Raw genomic sequence first — 26,546 nt, 5'->3', positions numbered from 1 at the left:
CTGACTGCTAGAGATGGTGAGCATTTTTTCATGTACTTGTTGATTGATTGTATGTCCTCTGAGAAGTGTCTGTTCAGGTCCTTGGCCCATTTGTTGATTGGGTTATTTGTTATCTTATTGTCTACTTTTTTGAGTTCTTTGTATACTCTGGATATTAGGGCTCTATCTGAAGTGTGAGGAGTAAAAATTTGTTCCCATGATGTAGGCTCCCTATTTACCTCTCTTATTGTTTCTCTTGCTGAGAAAAAACTTTTCAGTTTAAGTAAGTCCCATTTGTTGATTCTTGTTATTAACTCTTGTGCTATGGGTGTCCTATTAAGGAATTTGGAGCCCGACCCCACAATATGTAGATCGGAGCCAACTTTTTCTTCTATCAGACGCAGAGTCTCTGATTTGATATCTAGCTCCTTGATCCACTTTAACTTTTGTGCATGGTAAGAGGAGGGGATTCAGTTTCATTTTGTTGCTTATGGATTTCCAGTTTTCCCAACACCATTTGTTGAGGATGCTATCCTTCCTCCATTGCATGCTTTTAGCTCCTTTAAAAAGATTTATACAATGAAAACTACAGAACCCTAAAAAGAGAAGTAGAAGAAGATCTTAGAAGATGGAAAAATATACCTTGTTCATGGATAGGCAGAACTAACATCATCAAAATGGCAATATTACCAAAAGCTCTCTATAGGTTTAATGCAATGCCAATCAAAATCCCAACAGCATTTCTTGTAGAAATAGATAAAGCAATCGTGAAATTCATATGGAAAAATAAAAGACCCAGAATAGCAAAAGCAATTCTAAGCAGGAAATGTGAATCAGGCGGTATAGCGATACCAGATTTCAAACTATATTACAGAACAATAGTAACAAAAACAGCATGGTACTGGTACCAAAACAGGCGGGTGGACCAATGGTACAGAATAGAGGACACAGAGACTAATCCACAAAGTGACAGCATTGATCTTGAAGTTAACTGTTGCTCTAAACATTTGTGAAGTGAATTCCTAAACTTTTCACCTATAAGATTATTTTCCTACTTTAAAATATGGTAGCTCAGTGGTAGAGCACTTTCCTGGCATGAATTAGCCCCAGATTCAAACCCTGGTATTAAAAAAAAGAAGTTCATTAATTAATATAGAAACTCCCACTGTCAGCTCTTATCTTTGAAGAGGGGATGAATTATTTCCTTTCCCAAAAATCTTTTGAATTACTAGTGACTTGCTTTGTCAGAGTTGTTTGATTGGCTCCTAAATCATAGTTCACATCGCCAAAATGAAATGTTTAAGCCTGCTGGTTCCTTATGATGGAAAAGAAACCAAAAATTAGGATGAATAAGTAGATTACACCAACTCCATAGGAAAGTTTCCTTTGAAAAACAACTCATTATTATAGTCATATTTATTTGGTAACCATCTGCCAAGTACTTTACCCTCTTCTTTTCATTAACGTTCACAGTAATCTTACACAATAGAAGGTATTACAGGTGAGAAATCCCACGATCAGAAATGTTGAACAACTTGCCCCGTGACACTCCACTAAGTGGTCAATCTGGAAATATAGTAGTGACTCTGAAGCTTTCAGTGTGGGTGTTATGTCAGGTGTGGGTTGTTGAGAGACTAAGAAAAATCAAGATTGGTCACTAAAGAAAAAGCATAAACATTTTACCAAAAGGCTGCAGAGAACCCACTGTCAGGCTGGCCAACCTGCAGCCCTTCCTCAGGTCCCAGCCCAGGAGCATCCAAGTCTACTGCTGCAGGATGAGCCAGGAAGGGCAGGTACAACCTACAACCACACTTACCCATGCAAGTCAGCTGGTTGCTCCTGTCTAGCCCTAGCAGTCTTTGTCTAGCAGTCTTTGCTATTGTCCAGATCGTACCAAGTCCATCCTGGCCACGAGCATTCTGCAGGGAGGTTTCTACACCAGCGTCCTCCACCCCCAACCCCTCTTGCACCCCAGCTCCACCCACAGAGCAAACCCTGTACAAGGTGGTAGAGATGAACTCCAAGTCTCTTGAGGGCACCTGGTACAGGGCCTGAGGCTTAGCCACTATCCCCAGCCATCTAAGACCCAGGACACCCTAGGGTTACTGCCTCCCAGGCCCTCCTTTCTTCTGGAGCACCTTTGGACAGCCTCCAGAACCTACCATCAAGCCAAGGAGTTCAAAGAGCCCTGGGGGCTCTCTACTAGTGATGATTCTGCTGCTGCCTCCTGTGGCTTCTCCCCACCCAGTGCAGCCTACCAGGCTCAGCTCTCAGTCTGTGCCCCAGGCCAGAGCTTCCCAGCTGGAGGAACTAAAGCTCTTGGTTGTTTTGCCATCCCTCACCTTCTTCCAGCTCTGCTATCAGAGACTGGGACACCATACACACCTGCCCAATACCTTCTTCCAGCTGGCACTTCCATTCCACTCCATCCGATCACTGTTTCCTCACCCAGGAAAGAAGAGGAAATCAAAACCCACTGGGCCAGGTTCTGTTCTAGGTACTTCATTTACTTCTTGCAGTTTTAACCCTTGATTTTATCCAAAGGAAACTAAGGTACAGAAAAGCCAACCTGGGAAGGGAGGATGCTAAGAACCAAACCTGCTCTTTTCTATGCTCTTCTGCTCTGTGGCAGCAGAGAATTTGATGGAATAAGTCGGGCTTTTGTAGTACTTTCTCTTTTTTTTTTTTTTTTTTTTTTTGTTAATATGGTTAAAACTGTACCACCACCTTCTAGAAAGAGAAGGGTGCAGCTGGGTAGCAGAGGTGATTTTATGAAGGGGTCTAAGGGAAGGTAGTTTTTCCAAATACTAAGCCCCAGCCAACAGTTATTTATTTCCTTCACTTGAGACCAGCTTGGTTATTCTCAATTTGCTTTTTAAGATACTGTTAACAGAAATTCAAGGATCAGTCACCAGCTTCGGGGAAATGTTGTGGGGATAAAGAGGACAGGCCTTGGCATGTGAAAAATGTTCTATCTTCTAATTGCAGATCCTCCACCTCCTACCTTGGCCTCTGACATAACCACTGAATCGTAAATTCCTCAAACAAAGTAAGTCATTTTGGCCTTGCTGCTGAGGTTGGTGACTGCCACAAAAGGAATCTTGGTAGTGTTGATTTAGTGTGTTCATACCCAGCAGACCATATTTTCTAGACCCTGCAGGAGGCGGGTGGGAAATCTCATCTCAAAGGGACTGGTTTCTATTTCTCCTGGTAAACATAGCATAGGAATTACTTGTGTCCTGGAAGACCAAACTCCTACACCCCTCCTCAATGTTCACCCTATTGTTCTCTTCACCATGTCCTTTTCAGGAATGATTCCCACCCCTTTCTCCAAATGCAGACACTGTTCTGATATTTCTTCTAACACCTTTAACCAAAAAACAAACTCTGCCTACAGAACACTGAGCTCAGCAGGTCAGCCTAGCTCCTGGAAATGCAAACTGGAGTTTCAAAAAGATGTAAAAGATTGCTAGAGGATTTTTGGTGTTTTGGAGAGTACCTCTGGGCAAATCACACACTGTGACAAATTCTTTCCAAATTGTGACAATTCAATCATGACTTCTATGAAGGATTGACTTTTTAGGCTTAATATTGATGACAGCTATTCTTGCTCATTTTTTCCCAAAGTGGGTTTGGTATTAAAATATTAAGGCAAATGGACAGTTCTTTGAATACTATTTCAATTCTGTGGAGCCTGTGCACTGGCAGATAGACACAGGCAGGAGGTGAAAGGCCTCTGCTGATGGTTACTGTGTTGGTCAGCTTTCTGCTACTATAAGAAATATCTCACATAAATCAACTTATAAAAAGGAAAGGTTTCTTTTGCTCATGGTTTTAGAGGTTTCAGTACATGGTTGTTTGGGCCTATGGCAAGGCAGTAAATCATGGTGGGAACATGTGATAGAGCAAAGATTCTCATTTCACAGCAGCTAGAAATATCACCTTCAAGAGATTGCCCCAGTGACCAGACCTTCCTCTCACTAGGCTCTACCACTTAAAGTTTCTACCACCTCCAAATAATTCCATGAGCTAAGGACCAAGCCTTTAACAAATGGGCCTTTGGGTGCACTTCCCAAATCATAACAGTTACCTTGGAGTTGAAAACCATTTGACAAATCCAACCCAGAGAAGGCTGCATGCTGTCAGAAGAAAAACAGGAGGAAGGGTGGAGGTCTCACACTCTACTCTCCCTAAAATGCATGGCTTTTTGCAATTATGTTCTTTTCCCTTGAAGCTCTTTAACAGCAAATCCTCACGATCAGGAAATTGGAACATTGGGAGGAGGAAACATTTCATGTAACAAAAGTTCCCTATCAGATAATGCTTAAATCTTATACCTTTCTGTATAGATGGATAAAATAATTTACTTCAAATTAACCACAGAACTAAATGTAAAATCTGAAACTATAAAACTCCTAGAAGATAACATAAAAGAAAATCTAGGTGACCTTGAGGTTGGCAATGACTTTATAACACCAAAAGCATAATCCAAGACTGGGGCTGGGGATGTGGCTCAAGCGTTAGCGCGCTCGCCTGGCATGAGTGCGGCCCGGGTTCGATCCTCAGCACCACATACCAACAAAGATGTCGTGTCCGCCGAGAACTAAAAACTAAATATTAAAAAAAAAAAAATTCTCTCTCAAAAGCATAATCCAAGAAAAAAAAAATAAGTTGATTTTTATTAAAACTAGTGGGGTACTGCAGCTCACACCTGTAATCCCAGTGACTTGGGAGGCTGCAGCAGGAAAATCACAAGAATTTAAGATGAGCCTTAGAAATTTAGGGAGACCCTTTCTTCTCAAAAAGTTTAAAAAAAAAAAAAAGGACTCAGTGGTAAAGTGCTCCTGGGTTCAATCCCCAGTACCAAAAAAAAAAAAAAAAGAAAGAAAGGAAGAAAGAGAAAAAGAAAAAAAGAACAAAATAATTAAAAAATCCTTTATCTTAGGACAACACTTTGTGCAAATAGAGTTAAAATGCAAATTCCTACCTGAAAGCAGTAACATTGAGATGCAAAATCATACTAAAATATAAAAGACTAATAGCATATCTAGCAAGCATTATCTGATAGGGAAATTTTGTTGATGGAATGTATCCTCCTCTCCCAGTGTTCCACTTCCCTTGTCTAGGTTGTCTTGTTCTATTGTTATAGTAGGGGTAGGTAAAAGGAAGACAAGGTGAGCATCCCAATACAATTACTCCTATATAAGAAAAGAGGAATAAAAGTGTTTGTGAAATGTACAGGAATAAAGTCTCATCTAAGAAATAAACATGCCATTTCTACATTAGCATCTTGACATGTGACTTCTCTGATGAACACAAAGAAACCTGGTGGTTCAGGTCTTGAAATTAGAGTAAATATTTCTTGGTTATCAACAGCCAAGGCAGTCTCTATAAGTCACAGGTCCAACACAGCATTCAATTTATAGACTTACATATTTTTTTATTTCTTTCAAATTTAGTTATTACTAGAAAGAAAGAAGAACTCTTAATATTCAGGTATATTATCCGACTATTTGGCTTAAATACTTAGAAACCTAATAAAGAGAAAAGAAGTAAAGGTAAAAAAAAATTATTATAAAGACAATCATGAACGTTACTAATAAACCAAGAACTACTTTTCTGAAAAATAACATAAATCAATATCTAGCAAGTATAATAAAGAAAAAAATGCAAAATGAAGAAAGCAAAAAAGAGGGAGAAAAAATAATAGCAACAGAAATCAAATCAAAAATAAAGTACAGGGCTGGTGTTGTAGCTCAGTGATAGAGCACTTGCTTTGCATGGGTAAGGCCCTGGGTTCAGTCCTCAGCACCACATAAAAATAAATAAATAAAGATATTGTGTCTATCTATAACTAAAAATAAATAAATAAATAAATAAAGTACAGCCAGACACTTTGGCACATGCCTGTAATCCCAGCAACTCAGGAAGCTGAGGCAAGAGGATTGCAAGTTCAAAGCCAGCCTCAGCAATGGCGAGGCACTGAGCAACTCAGTGAGACCCTGTCTCTAAATAAAATACAAAATAGGGCTGGGGATGTGGCTCAAGGGTTGAGTGTCCCTGAGTTCAATCCCCAGTACCATTCAATCAATCAATCAAGTACAAAATTTTTGCTTGCATTTCTAAAAACAAAAAATATTAAGGAGATTCAGGTCATATCAAAAATAGCATTCCCTTCTCCAAATCCCCTCTCTTCTCCAAATCTCCCAGAGCATGCCACACCTCCATTTTCCCAGATGCCCCGGAGTCTTCCCCAAATATTCACCTCCTATATCTTTTTTAGTCTTTCTTTTCCCTCTCTCTTTATCATGTAGCTTGGTTGAGTTTCTCTAACTTCTTGTTGAATCCTTTCCACTTTTCCCATTATTTAATTCCTCTATCACAAAGAACATCCTGGAAACTTATCCAGCAAGCTAAAATTCTAACCATTCTTCTGATTTTCAAACTCCATCTATTCTACCCCATCTTCTCATATTTGTGTCAAAGCCTGGGTACTATACAAAAAAAAAAAAAAGCTAAAGTGGATTAAAGATTTAAATGAAGGCTTGAAACTATGAAACTAGTATAAAGAAATCTAGGGGAAATGCTTCAGGATATTGGAATGGGAAAAAGATTTTTTTTATAAGACCCAAGAGCAAAAATAGACAAATGAAATTGTGTCAAAGTAAATAGCTCTGCACAGCCAAGGAGGGGAAAAATCTACAGAATGAAAAAAAAAAAAGCAACCTAAGAATGTGAGAAAATATTTGCAAACTATTCATCTGACAAGGAATGGATATCCCAAATATATAAGGAACTCAAACAACTTAGTGACCAAAAAAATAAAAAAAACCTAAGCCAACTTTAAAATTGGAAAAGAACCTAAATAGACATTGCTCAAAAGAAGATACACAAATGGCCAACAGGTACATGAAAAAATGCTCAAAATCACAAATCATCAATGAAATGCAAATCAAAACCATAATGAGATATCATGCATACTACAGCTGTTAGATGAAAAGTAACAAGTATTGGCAAAGATGTGGGAAAAAAGGAAGTCTTGCATAATGTTGATAAGAATATAATTAGCATAGCCATTATGAAAAACAGTATGGTGATTCCACAAAAAAATTTTAAAAAAGAACTCCCATATGATCTAGCAATCCCACTACTAGGATATATATAAAGGAAATGAAATCAATATGTCAATGAAAAATCTGCTCTCCATGTTCATTGCAGCATCATTCACAACAGCTGAGAAATGAGAACAACCTAAGTTGTCCACCAACTCATGGCAAATAAAATGTAGTACATATATGCAATGAAATGCTGTTTAGCCACAAAAAAGGATGGAATTCTGTCACGTGCAACAACATGGATGGAATTGGAGTACATTACATTAAGGAAAATAATTCAGGCACAGAAAGACAAATATCTTACTCATGTGAAATCTAAAAAAGTTGATCTCATTGATGTTGAGAGTAGAACAGTGGTTACCAGAGAGACTGGGGAAGAGTAAGATAAGACAAGAAGGAAGATTGGGAAAGGTTGGTCGATGGGTACTAAGATATAGTTAGATAGGAGAACAAGTGCTGAAAGTCTATTGCATACTAAGATGGCTATAGATAACAATAATGTATATTTCAAAAAGCTACAGAAAGGATTTTGAATATTTTCACCACAAAAAAAATGACAAATGTTTGAGGAGGTAGATAAGCTCATCCACATTTGAACATTACATAGTATATTCATGCATCAGAAATCACATGGAACCCCATAAATTTGCATAATTTTTATGTTTCAATTTTTTAAAGTAAAAAGAAAAATCTGGGTGCCAGGTCAAAGCATTCATGCATAAACCAACCTACAAATCTTATCATTGATCCATACCCCATCACAAATGTTTGAGTCCAAGACAAATTGAAAGAATAAACCTAGAGAACCCCAAATGTTCATCCCCAGAATTAATTAGCAATTCAGTATGTGGAAACCTAATGTAACATGTCACATCAATGTAACGCACATGGGAAATCATGGAATCTCAAAGGGTACTCAAAGTAATTTGTAACTACACATATGAAGTTGCTATGGATTACAATTTTGAATAACTAAAATATAGTTGGTATCTCTAAGAGACAGAGATTGAGGTTAGGGCAAACAGACAAAATCTACTACGTTTCTAGATCTAGAAATCAGATCCAGAATATGAAGTATCTTCATGTGTGTCATCCTTAGGCTCAGTTAAATTTGGACTTGAAAAAAAATTTTTTTTAAATAAAAATTTTTTAAAAATTTGGACTTGAAATTTAGCCTTGCAGGATGCCTGTCTGTCTCTGTAGGGCTGAGGAACATCTGACTGGAATGAATATGACTTGTAAAAATTATTAGCCATTCTTTGTTTCAATAAGCAACTATTTATTAAATAAATATCTTGCTTGCAAATATCTTGCGATAATACTAATAAAATTTATTACTTCAGCAGTATTCAGATAATACTAATAAAATTTATTACTATAAATAACTGAAAGTTAAATATATCCTTTGTGGGCTGGGGCTCTAGCTCAGTGGTAGAGCACCCGCCTTGCATGTGTGAGGCACTGGGTTCAATCCTCAGCACCACATAAAAATAAATAAAGATAAAATATAGGAGCTGGGATTGTGGCTCAGCGGTACAGCGCTTGCCTAGCATGGGCGGGACCCGGGTTCGATCCTCAGCAGCACATAAATAAAATAAAGGCATTGTGTTGTGTCCATCTACACCTAAAAAATAAATATTTAAAAAAAGATAAAATATAGATAGATAGATAGATCCTTTGTGACCTATCATTATTTTAAATAAAATTGGGGTTTTTTCCAAATTTCCAAATACATATTCACTGTAGAAAATGCACTTAGAAATATGCACAACATAAACTGGGTATAATGGCACATGCCTGAAATCTTGGGTACTTGGGTGGCTAAGGTGGGAGGATTGCAAGTTCAAGGCCAGCCTAGGCAATTTAGTGAGACCCTATCTTGAAAAATAAAAAGGCTGGGGATGTAGTGGTACGGTGTCCCTGGGTTCAATCCCCAGTACAACAAGAAAAAGGAGAAAAAGAAACCCTAGACAACCTAACAAAATTTAAATTGCATTCTCCCAGCTAGAGAATTCCACTAATTAACATATTAGGGTATTTATTTTCTTCCAGCATGAATTTGGTACTGTAAACATGTCCAATGTTTAATAAAGACATAAGTGTGCTGCTGATATTGTAACAGTGCCAAATCCCTCAAAACATCAATAATTACTAGATTAGAGGTTTGACAGATTCTCTAGGCAAGGGATTAAACATTTGTCTGTCTCACAGCACTAGCATGATTAGATACCCTCCCATTGATAGCAGATCTTTTTTAACCTTATTTTGAGACAGAGTCTCACTAAATTGTACAGGCTGGCTTTGAACTTGCCATTCTCCTGCCTTAGACTCCAGAGTAACTGGGATTATAAGCAGGCACTGCCACCACAAGCACCTCAAATTTCTACCTTAATTAGGAGATCATAAAAACCACATAAACCTAATTTTAAAGCTCCCTTACATATTTCATTTTGAATCACTGGTTTTGAAACATAAATTATATAATATCTTCCAAAATAATTTTTTTTGGATTACAGAAAATTAAGTATTGTTCAAATGCTGCCATCTGGTGGCCAAATATTACAAACAGCAAAACTAGACCATTCACAGAAAAGACAGGAAAACAATCACACTAACCACCTGATTTGTTAGCAAAGACTGATAATCTGGAACATACTGTGTAAAAATACTAACTGCTTATGAACCACTCATTCTGACCTATAGTCGATATTTCTTTGCCCATGAACATGGCAGCAATGTCTATTAGAATGTTTCCAAAGACAAAAAGGCAGACTCACCAGAAAACACAGTTGACAGTTAAATGTTGGTACGACAGTTGTTCTCTATATTTTCAAAGCATATGACACAGGATCTATTCACTAAATAAAATTATATTTGGGTCCTGTTATGTTCCAGATACTCTTGAATTTCACTGGATACATGATGGAGAACCAGAAAGATTCTCTCCTAGAGAAACTCATGAGAAACATGGTCCCAGCCTGCATGGTCCTGCAGTTGTGCCTTATGGGTCTTGGTCTCAGGTGAGCTTGGGCTTCTGCCTGCAGGAAGCACCTTTTCCTCATTTGCATAAAGGGGACATATGGGCTATCAACTTCCCAGGGGGAAACTCAGATAGGTGTACCTACTAAGACCTCTTAACAAAATCTTGGTCTCTTCCCTAATTGCCTAGCCAGGTGGATTTGACCTCTTTCCTCCTTCTCTGTTATGAATAATGTCCCCTTCGTAGGTTGATGAAAGCAACAGTAAATTCCCAGTCCCTAGTCACTGACCAATGTATTTGTAAGCTAGAGTGTGCTTATGATAGTGGAAATGCTGTCAGTAAAAGGAAGAATCCAGTTGTTCAACCTCCTCTTCAGACATCCCTGGAAGCCCTCTCCTCTGCCATGGGCCTAACCTTCTACTTCCAGAATGCAACTGAGAAAAGAGCAGACAAGGCTGGCAGTCTGTGGCTGACTGGGACATGGAGGTGGCTCATGCTCCTGGCAACTCCAAACAGCATTCTAAATGTACCTCCTACAGTTTCTGGAGAAATTTCTACAAAAAGTCTTTGGGTAGTAACTAGTTATTTAATTTGAAATAAATGATACTGTTTTATCTTCTAATCAATGTCAAACAGTTACAATTGAGATTGAAAGCAATGGATTGTGTCAACTTTCAACTTGAAGAACAGGACTATTTGTCTCCTATGACACCAGCATGGGACCAAGAAAGCTATCAGAATGTTCAGATGATATATGCAATCCAAGTAAGTTATAAACAGTTATTGTTCTGCAAATTGCTCCTCCCTGCTCTTTATAATTCTAGTAGGGTCATCAATCACATGGTCCTCTCCTCACACTTCAAGATAGTCCTGTTAATCCAGATGACCAGAGTATACCATCCTCCAAAGAGATACAGTAATTAATAATTAGTCCAAAGATGAATTACTGTTACCTAAACAGAAGAATTGGGTAATTTTTGTGCTTTGGTAGGAAGGGTAGGGAGAACAGGTTTCACTCTCTCTTTGAGGTCCATGAATATTTTTGCTACACCAGGACAGAGCCAACAGAGAAAAGAACTATAATACAGAAAGGTAGCATTCCAATGTTGTAATCTAAACTCCAGGATTCAGTTATGCCCTTCATTCTTCACCATGGGTCCAATCAGCATCAAGTGGGACAGGTAGAGCTTTCTTTTAAAATTTACCTAGAGTTTGAGGTGTGGATGCAAATAATCTCTTCAGCTTTAGAAAGCTCATCCATCAATTCTGGTCTTAGAAAAAAAAAAAGAATACTTTTAGGAGAGAGCAATAGGTGGTAACCAAGAATGAAAAATGAAGACTCAAATCTTAAAACTAGAAGGGGCCTCAAATATAATCTAGTCCAAGGCCTTGGTTTTAAGTATAAGAACCTAGGACTGGAAGGAAAGAGGGCTTGTTAAAGGAATATGTGTTGTGTCTTCACAGCTGGATGGGGTTTCAGCCTATGAGACTCATGCCCATGCTCACTTAATCTTCAGAGCCAGCCTGGAGGTACAGATTTTGGCTCCATTTCAGAGATGAGGAAATTAAAGACAGAGAAACATGACTTCCCCCATTGTCACACAGCTAACATGTAACAGAGCTGAGCCTCAAATATAAGTCTGATTTTTTTTTTACTGTAGATTTAGATGAAAACATTATGACACTAGAAGTGAGTGGTACTTAGTAGTGAGTCAACTCTTATTCTTCAATAAAGACATCAGTACCTTGATAGCATCTGGGAAGACTCAAGGAGAAAACTTAAAAAAGGCCAAGATCTGGTTTAAAATGCTAAAAGAGTCCCTTAAACCTTCAAGTACCAGCGGTTTTCTAAAAATTGAGGAAGTTGGTCTGGAGTGGAGCTCACATGCAGGGCCCTGGGTTCAATCCCCAGCACCACAAAAAAAAAAAAAAGAGGATTAATTTTGAGGAAGTTGAACAGTATCAAAATAAATCTACAAAATAGAATATCACCTGCTTTTCAATGACGAGAGGGGGGGGGGGGGAGAGAGAGAGAGAGAGAGAGAGAGAGAGAGAGAAAGGAATGGAGCCAGGTATGATGTTGCACACCTGTCATCCCAGCTATATAGGAGGTTGAGGCAGAATTCCAAGTTCAAGCCTAGCCTGGGCAACTTAGTGAGACCCTGTTTCAGAATTTTAAAAATAATATAAAAAGAAAGCTAGGGTTGTAACTCAGTGATACAACACTTGCCTAGCACACACAAGGCACTGGATTCACAGCATCACAAACAAAATTGGAATAGGCCAAAGGAGTTCAGTAGAAGCCTGAATATCTAAACTCCATTCCCATTCCCCCACACCCTGGCTATTCCTTTCCCTGAAGTAAGCTCTCATGCATTTGGGTATATGACTAATTTAATAAGTCATTGAAAATTGCCTATCTAATGCTCATCTACAAACCCCATCCTGATTTGCATCAGAATCCTAATCATTACAATCTAAAACCCCAAACCATCCCTTGGTGGTAATTTGTTTGTTAAAAAATGAACATAGTATTTAGATATTGGATTTCTCCGTTTTAGAGTCTAATGGAGAGACCTTTTTTATACCCTCAATTCAAGCTCTTTCATGTTCTCTTATAAGAAACTCACTTTCTCAGTTTCTGAGTTCCAGCTTAGTTCTGTCAACTCCATCTACCTTCTCTCACAGTATCAGAGGAGCTAGACTATACATTTGTTTTTTTGGCTAGATTGAGGTATCCAACCATATTCAACTGCTTTATTTTAATAAAATTGCTGCCTGGCCTGTATGATGGGACCAAGACAAAAGGATAGCCCCTTATGGAGGAAATAGTAGAATTTGGAACCACAAATCTAAGTTATTTGCTTTTGACTTACATTTTCACATGAGTACTGCCTACACCCTCAGAAGATTCCATCAAACTGTAATGTTATGATAAATTTGGGTTAAACAGGTGTAGAAAAGGTCTTCTTTTTTTTTTTCTTCTAGTGATTAAAAAAAATAGCCCAACTGAGAGAGAAAGGTCATAGGACATATATGACTCAATATCTCATGTCCTTTTTCTAGTCTCTCCCAGTCATTATTCACATTTTCTTCTTCTTAAAGGATTGATTTTTCAAGGTCACTGGCTGAACAAAGGATTTGAAGGTGGTCACCCCACTCTTCCAAATTTTCCTTGATTTCATCACATTTCATGTCTGATAGTCTCTCCTGGGATAGAACTGCTAATCAAATATCCATTTTGATCTTAATATTGGTATGCTTAACTATATAGAATTGTTAATTTGGTGGAAATAAATCACTCTTGCAGTATCTTTTTTTTTTTTAAGGCACACCAAAGAAACTTTATCTGAAGTTGGTTAAATGTTCTATAATTCTCAAGAGCATTGGCTAGGGTCTTCATAAAATCTCTGCCTTAAGCTAACAGTACACACTGCTACAAGCTGTGTCTTCAATACGGCTTGTACTGTTAACATACTGTACCCAAGTATTGCAACTCCCACTGTCCTTGGATAGTCAAAATGCAGCTGATGACTGATATTATCTGTGCAGATGACTGGTACTCTTTTCCCCTAGACATTCATCCTAGTAGACTGAATGCCCTTACATAGCTTACAAAGAGTCTGCTAGCCTGGGTTCCTGAACCCCATATCCTAAGACTCTTGTCTGAGTATGGAGGCTAAACTGGAACCTGCAGTCCCTGGGCTTGAATTTCATCTCCAACTGGAGGCCCCCAGAGGGCCTTCTGTCCACAACCAAAGAGCTGAAGAGGGAACACTGAGATCAAAGAGCATCCCAAAAAATGTCCTGGAGGTGAAGGCTTTCCCTAATCCCCTGTAGTTACCCTAGACCCCTCCTAAACATCCTAGAGAGATAGTGATAATCCTTTTCTCTAGAATGGAAATTCTTACATAGAGGTCCACAGACCCCTAGAATCTACGAACTCTTCTGTGACTTAATTAACTCCTTGATAACACATATGAAATGGGTATATATATATATATATATATACACATGGCTTCATGGTTTTCACATTTTTTTAAATTTAGTCTTCAGTAGAATCTTCAGTTTTCTATGAAAGTCTTCTAGTTGGAGTTGTTGGGAGCAGAGGGTAACAGTTACTCTAACTAACAGATAAGCCCTAAGTCACTGATATCCAGCCATGTTCAGTGCATGTGACTACCAGATGCCAAGCTCTAGAAAATGTCTCTGAAACTGCAAGATTCTTTATAACCATCTCAAGTCTAATCTGGTCCCTGAAAGAATCATTTGTACTTGGCTATCAGAGACAGAACCAGAGAAAGAAAAATTATTATATTCTGTGCCTAAGGCTGTCAGAATTTGTTACATGTCCCAGACCAAGCCACTGGACTGACCTCTGAGCATGAAAAGGGAAGAGCCATTGAGGGGAACAGTCATCAGCTTCAGACCCGGCTCCTAAGAGCCTGGGACCAGGGGCTCACCCTAGCCTCTGCAGAAAATCCGATCCCTATAGACAGACATTCTCCCTCTCCTAATACCTAATGTCTCCCTGAATCTGAAACAACCCTTACCATGCTGAAAGAAGGAAGCCATGTAACTGGCTCAGGCAGGCAACCAGAATTTGGTGGTATGTCCTAGAAGGGCACAACCAAATCTGGAAGTTTTAGAAATGCAAGGTACTTTGAAGCCAAAGTGATTTATACTGTGGGTCTCAAACCTCAATAGAATAAAGATCACCTTCAATTTTTAAAATGCATATTCCTAGACCACTGGGATTGTGATTCAGTAGTTCTAGGGTAGAACCAAGTATTTATATACTTTTTAAAGGGAAACCAGTAATTCTGACCCCAGGAGTCCAAAATCTTTAGAAAATTTCTAAGGGCCCTATGGTACCAGATACAGAGAAACAGATCAGGCAAACCCCTTTCAAACCTCCACCAAGATAATACCAGAGGCTTTCAATTACCATTTATAGGGTCATCTACATACTACATACTCTACTAAGCCCTACATGGACTATTTTATTTAATCCTGTTGTGCCCTAATGTGCCCATTTACATATGTGAGTAATGAAGCTAAGAAAATAGGTAAATTGACCAAGATCCTTCAGTTCTAAGTAGCAGAGTCAGAAATGACATTCAAGTCTGAATCCATATCTGTTCTTAACTAATCTACCCAGAATTCTGAAGAGTTTCAGTGCCTGGTGCCTGATGACAGCAAAAGGGGAAGATATGAAACCACATCCCTTCTGCAGGTGGGCTGGGGAAGAACTTGACAGGACACAGAGTAAATGGACAACCACTGCAAGAAAGCAGACAATCAAGCAGGCTATCAAGACAGACAGAAAGAACGATGGGCAGATGGGTTGACAAGGTGTTTTAGTCAGCTTTTTCACTGCTGTAACTAGGGTTACCCTGGTCTCAGGCTTTTAGGAGCCAGGTCTGGATCCAACCAGAACAACTGTAGAGGAGGAAAAGTTTATTTAAGGGCTGCCAGTTTTGCAGATCTTAATCTTCAGAAGGCTGACTCCATTCCTTGGGGCTCAAGATGAGGGTGAACATCATGGAAGAAGAGTGTGGTGGACGGAAGCCGCTCACATGGTGAAGAGGAAGCAGAGAAAGACTCCACTCCCCAGAAAGACATATATACCCAAAGCCACACCTCAATTCCCACCTCCTCCAGCCACACCCTCCCACTTTAGGGTTACCACCCAGTTAATCCCTCAAGGGATTAGACCACTGATTGGATTAAGACTCTTTTGATCCAATCATTTCTCATCTGAGCTTCTTGCACTGTCTCACACAAGAGCTTTTGGGGAACACCTCACATGCAAACCATAACAGTAAGGATTACATTCCTGGAGTGCAGAAAGAACAGAGGATAGAGATGATATATGAAAAATGGACTAAAAGGGCTTTAAAAGAACTGGCTGACTGCAGGGAAATCAGTGAAATGCCATGGGAAGCTTTTGATCAATATAAGCCCAAGGGCCCTGGGTCCTATGACCCCTTATGGATAGTCCTGCGTTTATACTGTTAAACTGACAGAAGAAATAATGAGTTTGAGGTATCAAAACCAAGACCAACTTTGGAGCCCAGAACTCTTTACAGAATATTAGATACTCAACCATAAAGGGGCATAACAATAGTATCTACTTCACAGAGTTATGTACGTGAGAACTAAATGAAATAATTTGAATAAAATGTTTAGTATAATATGAACGCATAGAAATTGGAAAATGGTAGCTTTATAATCACTAATTACTACTGAAACCATGCTCAATAAGCAACTTCTGTGGCATCCTGTTTATTTGTGACAAAAACTGAGGTCAAATATAGTCTCTATACACTGAAGTTTTTTCTCCATAGAAGATTTTGTTAATGGTGTTCTTTTTCTCACTACTCAAAAATAAAAAGTTATCCACAAATATATCAACAATTTGATCAAAATCAAGTTTTAGCTTTCCCTTTCCTTTTAGTCCTGATATTACCCAAAAACCAACTTGATACAACTGTTCCATCCCAATTTGCTCTTGAGGAAAAATAAAGCTGTGCTTCTGTGAACCATCTATATACATTAGAACCCACTGATTGATTGTCAGTAGGACTTTCAATAATTTTCAAACACTCTGGAGAGATGCCTCAAGCAAATGGACAGATCCAAGAAGGCCAGCAAAAAGACCTGAGTGCAAAAGTGCAATGAACATGGCTGGTTGAGTGTTTCCTCACCAGGCAGCACCCCTGTACTAGAAGAAAACTCCACCTTCTGCCCTCTCAATTAGCCTCACTGTTCAGTAAAGAACTGATGACACAGTCTTCCTGAGAGAGAGTATTTAGGTGACCTTGGGTAGGAAGGAGTGGAAGGAACAGAACAAATTAAGTAATGAAGAAGGAAAGAAAACTAGTATAGTATAGATTAAGGTCAGGGAACTTGACCCCACAGAGCCTTCAGGATAAACAAGCTACTTTGACAAAAAGGTGCCAAAAAGGTCCCACATGCCTCCAGAGAGAGAAGATAAATGTAAGGAACCAAAACATATGACCCCTCTGCTGGTCCTGGAGATGGCAATCGGGCATGTCCCAGCAACCTCATCAGAGAACACATTCCTAATTCCTGAACCATTTCTACCTAATAATTCCTGAACTATTTTGAGCGACCCTACATTGTGGCCACTCAAGAATAAAATAAGCTTTGTAAAAAACTGTATGTTTTAATTTGGGAAATGAGAAAATGTTCACAAGCAACCCAGAACAGGTGCTAGCAAGTTCATTCCCATCAGTCACACTTGTGGCAGAAGTTCAGGATCTGAAGAATCACTTTGTCCAGTGCCTCCTGAGATGCTCTTTCAACTGAGGAATGGTAGGCAGTAGCTGCTGGCACTCATGACAACGAAGGGGCAGTTTCAAGAGCTCAGACATCCCATCTCGAACAGTCACTCTGCCAGACTCTTGTACCATCTTGATCACAGCTGCAAGCAGGGAAGAAAAGTTCAGATCCTAGCCTCTCTGGAAAGCCAATGTAATGGTTCGTAAATAACCAAAAATAAAAGGAAAAAACATAATTCCAGTCATTTATGTCAGATATTCTAAAGCTGGTAAACTTGAGGTAGACTTCACATTTGGAAAATGGGCCTGATAATCAGATTCTAAATATGAGCAATCTTTGAGACAATACACTCCTTCAGAACATGCTTCATGTTCCTATGTCAAGGACTTATCACAGAGCTTTACACCTGGTTGGTCCTTGATCAATGGTAGCTACCACCATAAACACCTCAGTGAATCAGAAGTTCCACAGAATATATACCAAACAATGCTTACTCCAAATATACACAACTTCCCATATTCATTAACCACTCTGACATGAGGCAGCCCCCAAGCTCCTGCCCATCCTCCTGACAGTAGAAGACACAACTGTTCACAGCCTTCTCATCCATGAACTCCAATAATTCTCCTGTTGTCACAACAAAACACTTTTTGACCCTTACATCTTACTAATTTTCTCAAGAAGGCTGCTCAGAGCAAAGTGACAATTATATTACAATCTAAATATTCCAGTTTGTTTTTTTTTTTAATAGTGCCCTCTTTGTAGAGAACATAAAGTTGTACACAGGTTTTTGAGCGTAGGTTGTTATTTAGTAAAACAACTGATTCAAGTGTAATATGTTTGAGGGGAAAAAAAATGCAAAAACCAAAGAGTACTATTTACCTTCTGATTCTAGGAAGTATTCTGTATTGAAAGAATTCCAATGTTTTTTGTTTTTAAGGCAAGGAGAATCAAAATCTTGGCTGATCACATGTAGGTGTACATGGCTAGTTGGAAGAAAAAAAAATTGATCATTAAACTTATTAAAAACAATTGCTTGCCAGGCACAGTGGCACATGCCTGTAATCCCAGCCCCTTGGGAGGCTGAAGCAGGAGGATTGTGAGTTCAAAGCCAGCCTCAGCAACTTAGTGAGGCCCTAAACAACTCAGGGAGACTCTAAATAAAATACAGAAAAGGCCTGGGGATGTGGCTCAGTGGTTAAGTGCTCCTGGCTTCAATACCCTGGTACCAAAAGAAAAAAATAAAAAAGCATACCTCATGCTGGGAATGGCATGGTAGCCCATTCTGAAGTGGAGTTTGCTAGATCCAGCAAAATCTGCAATCACCTTTTCCCCAACAGTGTGCATGTGCTTGAGGAGTTCAAAGTGTTCCCTAGTCACATCCTTCAGACTGGAAATGGAGGCCCATGGTAAGACCAGCCAGTGATGACGAGCCTTAGGATATTTATCCTTAATCACCACTACCTGCTCATCTTTGTAAACCTAGCAGAGGGGCAAAAGAGCAGGAAACAGACATCTGAGATTCTTCTGTGTGCAAATATTGTCATATTCATTAAGTCACTTAATTCCCAAAACTATATTGTGCAAAGGGAGGTAAGGGGGAAAAAAAAAGCGGTAAGAGCACTGAGAGTGAAGCTGAAAGTGTCTTACAAGTCACATAGCCACTAAGTGGGAAATCTAGGATTTCAACACAAATGAAGTGGATTCCAGAGTCCATGTTTTCAACCACCAAACTGTACAGAATACACAAAAGATGCATGGCACAAAATAGTTTCCAAAGACCTGATATTAAAATCTCTGCAGGCATCAATTCAAATGCATTTACTCTAAAACAGGAGACAGCATGATATATGTGCATGGGTTCTGAGGAGCCCTAACAGACCTGGTCCCTTGTCAATCAGGATGTAATGGAAGCAGACCTCAAAGGTTCCTCAGGGATGATGGCTGACTTAATCCTAGTGCAGCACAGTACTACAGTACAGACATTACCTGAGGCTCCCTTAAAAGGGACCATGATAAAGTTAACATGACTTTTCTTAACACTACCCAAAAGTTTAAAAGAAATAAGGCAGAAGGCACATTCTTTTGAAGAACTTAGCTTCTCTCCAAAGAACCTTACTGCCAATGGGAAAAAGCACTTGTTCTCATAGGATAGCAAAACAAATCTCACTTGGACGGACTGATAACCTTTGATTTCATTTGGAAATATGGCCTCTGCAGAGTGGTCATGTACAACATGAAATGTACTTAAGTTTCAAAATTTTATTCTGACCTGCATTTTGGGGTCCTGCATAGAAATTTTCAAGCCTTGACTCCAATGGCCCAGTGAGTCCTAAACAAAAAAGGACAATGTAAATTGCAAATGCAAATAATTCATCACTAGTTATCACTATGTGACAGAAAAGTCTAACAAAATTTTGAAGGTTAGATTTTGAGAATTAGACTTCCTTTACTTCAATTTTTTGCCTTTTAAGAAAATATTGTCTTCCTATATTCAGAACTAGGTTTTAAGATGGAGGCCAGAAATGCCAGAACATGAATTACATCTTCTTTGCCCTCTCACACTCCAACTTCAGCCTGACCAAGTTTTCACTTCGATATCAGCCTATGAACTACATGATCTATAAACAGTGTTCCAATGTTAACTTTCTACAGATATACAAATGACTCATTTTAGTGTTCAATGTTAAGTACATTATTACCACACTACCTTCCTTCAAGTGGCTTACCTCAGGAATTTAAGAGATGAGCACATAAAGGGACATTCACCCAAATGATTCTCATGCAACACACAGTGACTTTCATCATGGTTAGTAACCCTCATTATAGTTAATTACCTACCCCTCACATGTGTCTTGGCTTTATAGTATACAAAACAATGAAGCAGTCATTATATCTCATTTAATCTCCACATCATCTATCAATCACACTTCCCTCACCTTTTTGTTAGATGCATCTTTCTCCTTTTGAGGGGCCATAGAGCATGGTCTGGGGCTGCTCCCAGGTTCCACCCCTGTCCCAGGCTCAGCTTCCTGGACAGCATCCCTTTCTACAGAATTACCATTGCCTGACCTCTTTCTCTTCCCGTGTGTTTCTAGGCCAGGGTTCTTTGCCTCTTCCTCAAACTCTATAACATATGGATAAAGTTCATTCACCATGTAGAGAACCTGGCCAGGGTGCAGCTTCATCTCTTGGTCCTTTCCAATTATGACTGAGTCAATGCTGGTGGGATTGACTCCAACCTAGGGAATAAATAATCAGAAAATAATTATAATAATAGCAACACCACAACAAGTAATATAGCTGCTGCTATGCTGACCTCTTACTATGGTGCCAGTCACTATGCTTAATGCTCACCTATCACTTCCACACATGTCAGAGAAGCCTTCGCTAGTTGGCACAGATTAAGTATAAAATGGAAATCCAAGTTACACACACACATACCTGCTTTACCTTGACATATCCCTTGTTACACTCTGCTTTCAACTGTACTGAAAGAGATTAGAAAAAGTTAAACACAAATGCAACACAAATCAGGCACTTGCTTCTATTCTCCCTAAAGGATAATGAAGCCTTAATGCACAAGGCAGCCTAACAGATGAACAACTGCCTGATATACAGGTGGCTAGGGTTCCAAATCCTACAATTTCTAAGAGCTCCAAATCCTTCCATAGAATGTCCATCAGTATACATATTCCCTTAGCTACTGATAATATCCTATGAAAAAGCTTCAGTGAATCCCTACAAGATTCCCTAAGCTAGAACCCCTGGCCAGCTCAGGATCATAGACTTTGCCAACAAGAAACCCAAGTTCTTGGCTCAGGATTAAGTCAGGCTTCCACTATTATTAAAAAAACAACTATCGCCAGGCACAGTGGTGCATGCCTGTGACTAATCTCAGTGACTCAGGAGGCTGAGGTAGGAAGATCCCAAGTTCAAAGCTGGCCTCAGCAACTTAGTGAGACCCTGAACAACTTAGCAAGACCCTGTCTCAAAAATGAAACATAAAAATTAGAGAAAAAAAAAGGTGGGGGCTGGAGGTATAACTCAGTGCCAAACTGCCCCGGGTTCAATTCCCAATACCAAAAAAAAACAAAGAAAGAAAAGAGGGGCTGAGGGCATAGCTCTGTAGTAGAGCACTGGCCCAGCATGCTTGAAGCTCTGGGTTCAATTCCCAGCACAAAAAAAAAAAAAAAAATTAACATATATCAGATACTCAGACATGGTGGCACACACCTGTGATCCCAGTGACTCAAAAGGCTGAGGCAGGAGAATTGCAAGTTTGAGACCAACCTCAGCAACTTAGCAATGCCCTAAGGACTTAGTGAGACCTGGTCTCAAAATAAAACATTAAGGAAAAAAAAAAAAATCTGAGGCTATGACTCAGTGGTTAAGTAACCCTGAGCTCAATTCTTGGTATCAAAAAAAAAAAAAAAAAAATATTATCAGATACCTTCAACAGAGAAAAGAGGTAAAACAGAAAGCCCAGTTGGCCTTGGTTGGAAGGAAAAGAAATAGTATTTTAGAGGAGCTGCAGTTACAGCTCAGTGGTAGAGTGCTTGCCTAGCATGTTCGAGGCACTAGGTTTAATTCTCAGTACCGCATAAGTATACATAAGTAAAATAAAGGTATTGTGTCCATCTAAAACTAAAAATATTTTTAAAATAAAAGAAATAATATTTTAGAAAAAGAACTGCAGAAATGGAACAGTCTGAGCACGTATAAGAAAAGGTCACATTGAACACTCATGTGCAGGTAAGTGAACTAAGTATCTGGGATTGAGACAGGGAGCAAGAAACACCATAGCTGCTCATCAAGAAAAGATAAGTAGATACACCAGCTGATATACACACACATATGCCCTAGAGTTGCTGCTGTGAGGAGCAGGATAGGAAGAGGCAGCGGCTGCTTCTGTATCTTGGGCCTTTCCAAAGTTTACAGGAAACAGTGAGGTACACAGTAAGGCTTTTTCCTGAGAGCAAGGACTTTCATTTCATTCTTCTTATGAAAAGAAGAAATACTAGGGAATGATATTGGCCCAATTATAATGCTATATCATGGGCATATACAAATATGTAACAATGAATCCCACCATTATATGTAATTATAATACATCAATAAAAAATATGGGAAATAAATAAACCCTATGAAAGAACTGCATACCATATAGTCTTATAAAGACATTGCTCTCTGTATGAGGCTATATGTAAGGGATGACACCACTCCATTGCTTCTTAGACATGATTTCAGTCTGGAGACTCCAAAATTAATCTGTCTCATTATCCAGTGTGGAATCTCCCTGGACAAAGCAGTATACAGGACTCAATTCCATTATCCCACGGTAAAATGATAAACCTGTCTGTTCCCAACCCTCACCTCCCCCTGCCTAGAATGTTACCACATTGGGAGTATGGAATCAAAAAAAAATGGGGCCCTGGTGTTATCTAAATGAGATTAGTTCTTGAGTTTTTGGTAGACAATAGGTTTTCCAGCAAGAGCACCCAGGAAATACACATCTTTGGTGATCACTATTTTCTAGAACCAAACATGGAAATCACATTTCTATGACCAAATACCTTGCTGTCGAGAACATTTCTTATCAGTGATCTTGGTCTCTGGGCCACGCCCAATCATAACTGCTTCCAAATGTGGAAGTCTGATTCGCTGGTGCAAGATGTCTTGTCTCACCAACCAGCACACCCGCATTATCACTGAGAGATAAAACAAGAGAATTACTGGAAAAACAGATGCACAAGTACAAATCCTCCAGGTCTATAATCTAGCACCACCAAACATGTGATTTATCAGCTGTTCATCTTGAGGCAGGTGACTTCACCTTTCTAGCCTCAATTTCCTTACCTATAAATTTGTGATAATGACAAGACTCAATCAGGCTCCTGTGAGGATTCAATGAAATAATACAGGTATTTACCTCCTTGCCTGAATCATACTAAGCAATCAAATATTTGTTACAAATTTATTCATATACTTTATGTGCTGGACATTAAGGCTACATAAGCACTATAAGAAGAAAATAACCAAATGTGGCATTAGCCCAGAGAGAGAACTGACTGACTCTTGAGGAGGGTATTTAAAAAGGTTTCATGAGGAAGGAATATTTATCAGGGTTTTAAAATACATGAAGGAGGGCTGGGGACGTGGCTCAAGCGGTAGCGCGCTTGCCTGGCATGCGTGCGGCCCGGGTTCAATCCTCAGCACCACATAACAACAAAGATGTTGTGTCCGCCGAAAACTAAAAAATAAATATTAAAATTCTCTCTCTCTCTCTCTCTCTCTCTCTCTCTCTCTCTCTCCCCCCCCCCCCATCTCTCACTCTCTCTTTAAAAAAAAAAAAATACATGAAGGAGTTTGCCTATCAGAGAACTACAAACATAAGAACAAAGATGTTCCTCAGTTCTTAGATGTCTTTATGTGTATTAGAAAGTTTTCCTTTCTTTTTTTTTTTTAATATTTATTTTTTAGTTCTCTGCAGACACAACATCTTTGTTGGTATGTGGTGCTGAGGATCGAACCCGGGCCGCACGCATGCCAGGCGAGCGCGCTACCGCTTGAGCCACATCCCCAGCCCAGTTTTCCTTTCTTAATTGAAATAATATACTGCTATTAAAACAATACATGTTATTCCCATCTGTCATAATATACAACCTGTACAATGGAGGTGCTGATGTTCTTTTGAAAAATAAAGGTTATTTTAGAGTATCAGAAAAAAAATAAAGAAATTCACAGAAGAGATGGACCAAGCAAAAGCAGAGAAGCCTGAGAAATCTGGAAGGTAAACTTAATGACATTTGGGGGATGACAAAGAAGTAAAGAGAGACACCAAATCAAAATTCCTAATTTAGAAGGTGGCCATTAACCAAAATAAAAAAATATACAGGAAGACATAATTTAAGGACAGAGGTGAAGGTGAAGAAGGACCAATTTGATATTAAAACACAATTAGTTTAAGCTGTCTGTGGAAGATCCAAGGGTCAAGTGGGGATATGCAAAGATGAAGCTAGAGAAAGAGGGATGAACTGGGGCCTGGGGTTGTGGCTCAGCAGTAGAGCACTCACCCAGTACGTGTGAGGCCCTGAGAATCACGTGTGATTCTCAGCACCAGTAAAATAAATAAATAAATAAAATATGTTGTGTCCAACTATAACTAAAAATAAATATTTTTTTAAAAAAAGAAAGAAAAAGGGATGAACAGAACATATATATTTGATAGGCATCAACATGAAGCTAAGGCAAAAAGAGAGAATGAGATTACCCCGGAGGTGGAAAGGGGAATCACAGGTAAGTACAGGACTAGATCTTTGGGATACCTCCCCTAGATTCCAAATCAATGCTCAAGTCTCTGACAACCCCCTTCACAGAGAAAGGAGGCCTGCAGTCAAAGCAGCAGTTATGCTGTCTGCAAAAACTTAGTGTTCATAAAGAAAAAATAAAACAGATTTTTAAAAATCAGAATTTCATTACTATCTGCAAAGACAAGCCAATACAAAGCAGAGTGAGAAAATGAAAGCTGAAGAGGTGGAAATTCACAGGAACTAGATTAATATGAGAATATGCAGGCTAAGAAGGTCCTGTATTAGTCAGGAAAGGCTTCCAGAAACCACCCAGTTAGAGAAGGCCAGAAACCAAGGGGACTGATAAGGAAAGAAAAGAGTAGGAAAGGGTATTTCATTATTTCATTTTTAAAAGCATAAGTGACAGCACAGATTTCAGCAATGGCAAGCCATGGACCAGGGAGAGAAAGCAGACTTAGTTGCTTAGAGGAGCTGTCCCAGAGAGTCACACACACAAAAAAAAAAAACAAAAAAGAAAAAAGAAAAAGAAAGGGAAAAAAATGGCAGAAGTGTTGAAAGAACACTAAACTGAGAAGTTTAAATTTAACATAATCAATATTAGTCAACCGCCAGGTTTTGAGCTTCACAGTAAAATGAAACAACAGAAGTCAACATTTTGCCAACAGCTGTGTACAGGCAGGGTAGAGTGGAGAAAGCTAGAGTCAGAGACTAGTCAAGAGGCTGTTAATATATATGTAGACCACAAAGATTCAAAAGGCAGTTCAGCAGGTCTCGGGAGGAAACTGATGCAAGAACCACAAAATTCAGCTGTAAATCTAAAATCCTAAACCTGAAGCCCCAAATGATGACAGTGCTATAGGCAGGTCCAACTTTAAAATGCTGTGTGTTCTGAGGGACATCTGTTTGCACTTTCTAGAATCTGACAAATGAGCAGATAATGGACTGAAAAGCAAGTCTTTGTTATGCACTGGGAAATAAGTAATGTGGTGAATGAAAACTGATGCTGACAATTAAAAGAAACCATAAAAGAGTATAGTTTGAGAGTAGGGACAGGGACTATTTACAGCTTCGGCCACCCACTCCTATGTGTCCCCTGCCAAAAAAAGGAGGGTGAGCTACTGTATTAGGAACAAAAAAAGTGAACATAGATTTGAGAAACATTTAGGTGGTAAAATCAAGATTTAGTGATGAATATAATAAGAGTAAGTTTGGGGAAGATGTTGAGTTCAGTTTCAGGCCTCTGAAGTCTGTGGGACTTGCAAGTACAGCTATCCAGGGAGCCAGGCATAGGTGACACATGCCTACAATTTCAGCAACTCAGGAGGCTGAAACAGGAAGACTGCAGGTTTGAGGCCAGCTTCAGCAACTTAGCAAGACCCTGTTCTGAAATAAAAAATAAAAAGGACTAGGGAAGTAGCTCAATAGTGAATCTCAAGAAAAGAGGTTTTTAAAAAAGAAGAAAAAAAAAAGAGGTCTAACCTGACAACTTTGATTTGGGAGCATGGAGTAGGTACTTTAAACCAAGCTATTTAATGTACTCACTCAGAAAGTGTATATAGAATGAAAAGAGCAAAGGAGCTAAAATCACAGGCACTGGAAACATCAAATATTTTAGGGAAAGGGGAAAAAAACATACACAGGAGAAATGACTGGTAAACAAAACACAAGGAAAAACAACTACAATGTAAACTTTTTAAAGAAAAAAATTATCTGTCTTGCTCATTTCTGTATCATAATGAATACTTGAATAAACCAGTTGAGCATATTGTCCTGGAAAGCAGAGGAGTAAGGTATAAAAGATATGATCAAGTTCCAAAAGCAGTAAAGGAATCCAGTAATGACTGAAAAATG

At 39.0% G+C, this 26,546-nt stretch overlaps 1 protein-coding gene across 6 annotated transcripts in view; it reads right to left on the bottom strand.

Annotated features, from left to right (window-relative positions):
- Positions 1 to 16,272: 16,272 nt before the first annotated feature.
- The window catches only part of APTX (aprataxin), a 32,207-nt gene continuing 21,933 nt past the window's right edge, over positions 16,273 to 26,546 (bottom strand). For 4 of the 6 annotated variants that reach the window (XM_081273966.1, XM_081273964.1, XM_081273965.1 and 1 more), the window contains exons 2-8: positions 22,959 to 23,093; positions 20,827 to 20,873; positions 20,322 to 20,624; positions 19,655 to 19,714; positions 18,638 to 18,864; positions 18,265 to 18,368; positions 16,328 to 17,524 (exon numbers count right to left, since the gene is read on the bottom strand). In XM_081273966.1, coding sequence (XP_081130092.1) covers positions 17,370 to 17,524; positions 18,265 to 18,368; positions 18,638 to 18,864; positions 19,655 to 19,714; positions 20,322 to 20,624; positions 20,827 to 20,873; positions 22,959 to 23,088 — 1,026 coding nt within the window. In that variant the 5' untranslated portion in view covers positions 23,089 to 23,093 and the 3' untranslated portion in view covers positions 16,328 to 17,369. Of the gene's footprint in view, positions 17,525 to 18,264; positions 18,369 to 18,637; positions 18,865 to 19,654; positions 19,715 to 20,321; positions 20,625 to 20,826; positions 20,874 to 22,958; positions 23,094 to 26,546 lie in introns of those variants that run through there. The other 2 variants (XM_081273967.1, XM_081273968.1) reach the window with 2 other exon arrangements.

This window comes from Spermophilus citellus, assembly GCF_964194105.1.
Source record: "Spermophilus citellus genome assembly, chromosome: 2".
Lineage (NCBI taxonomy): Eukaryota > Metazoa > Chordata > Mammalia > Rodentia > Sciuridae > Spermophilus > Spermophilus citellus.
The sequence above is the reverse complement of the archived record's forward strand: the minus strand, read 5'-3'. Positions and strand labels throughout refer to the sequence as shown.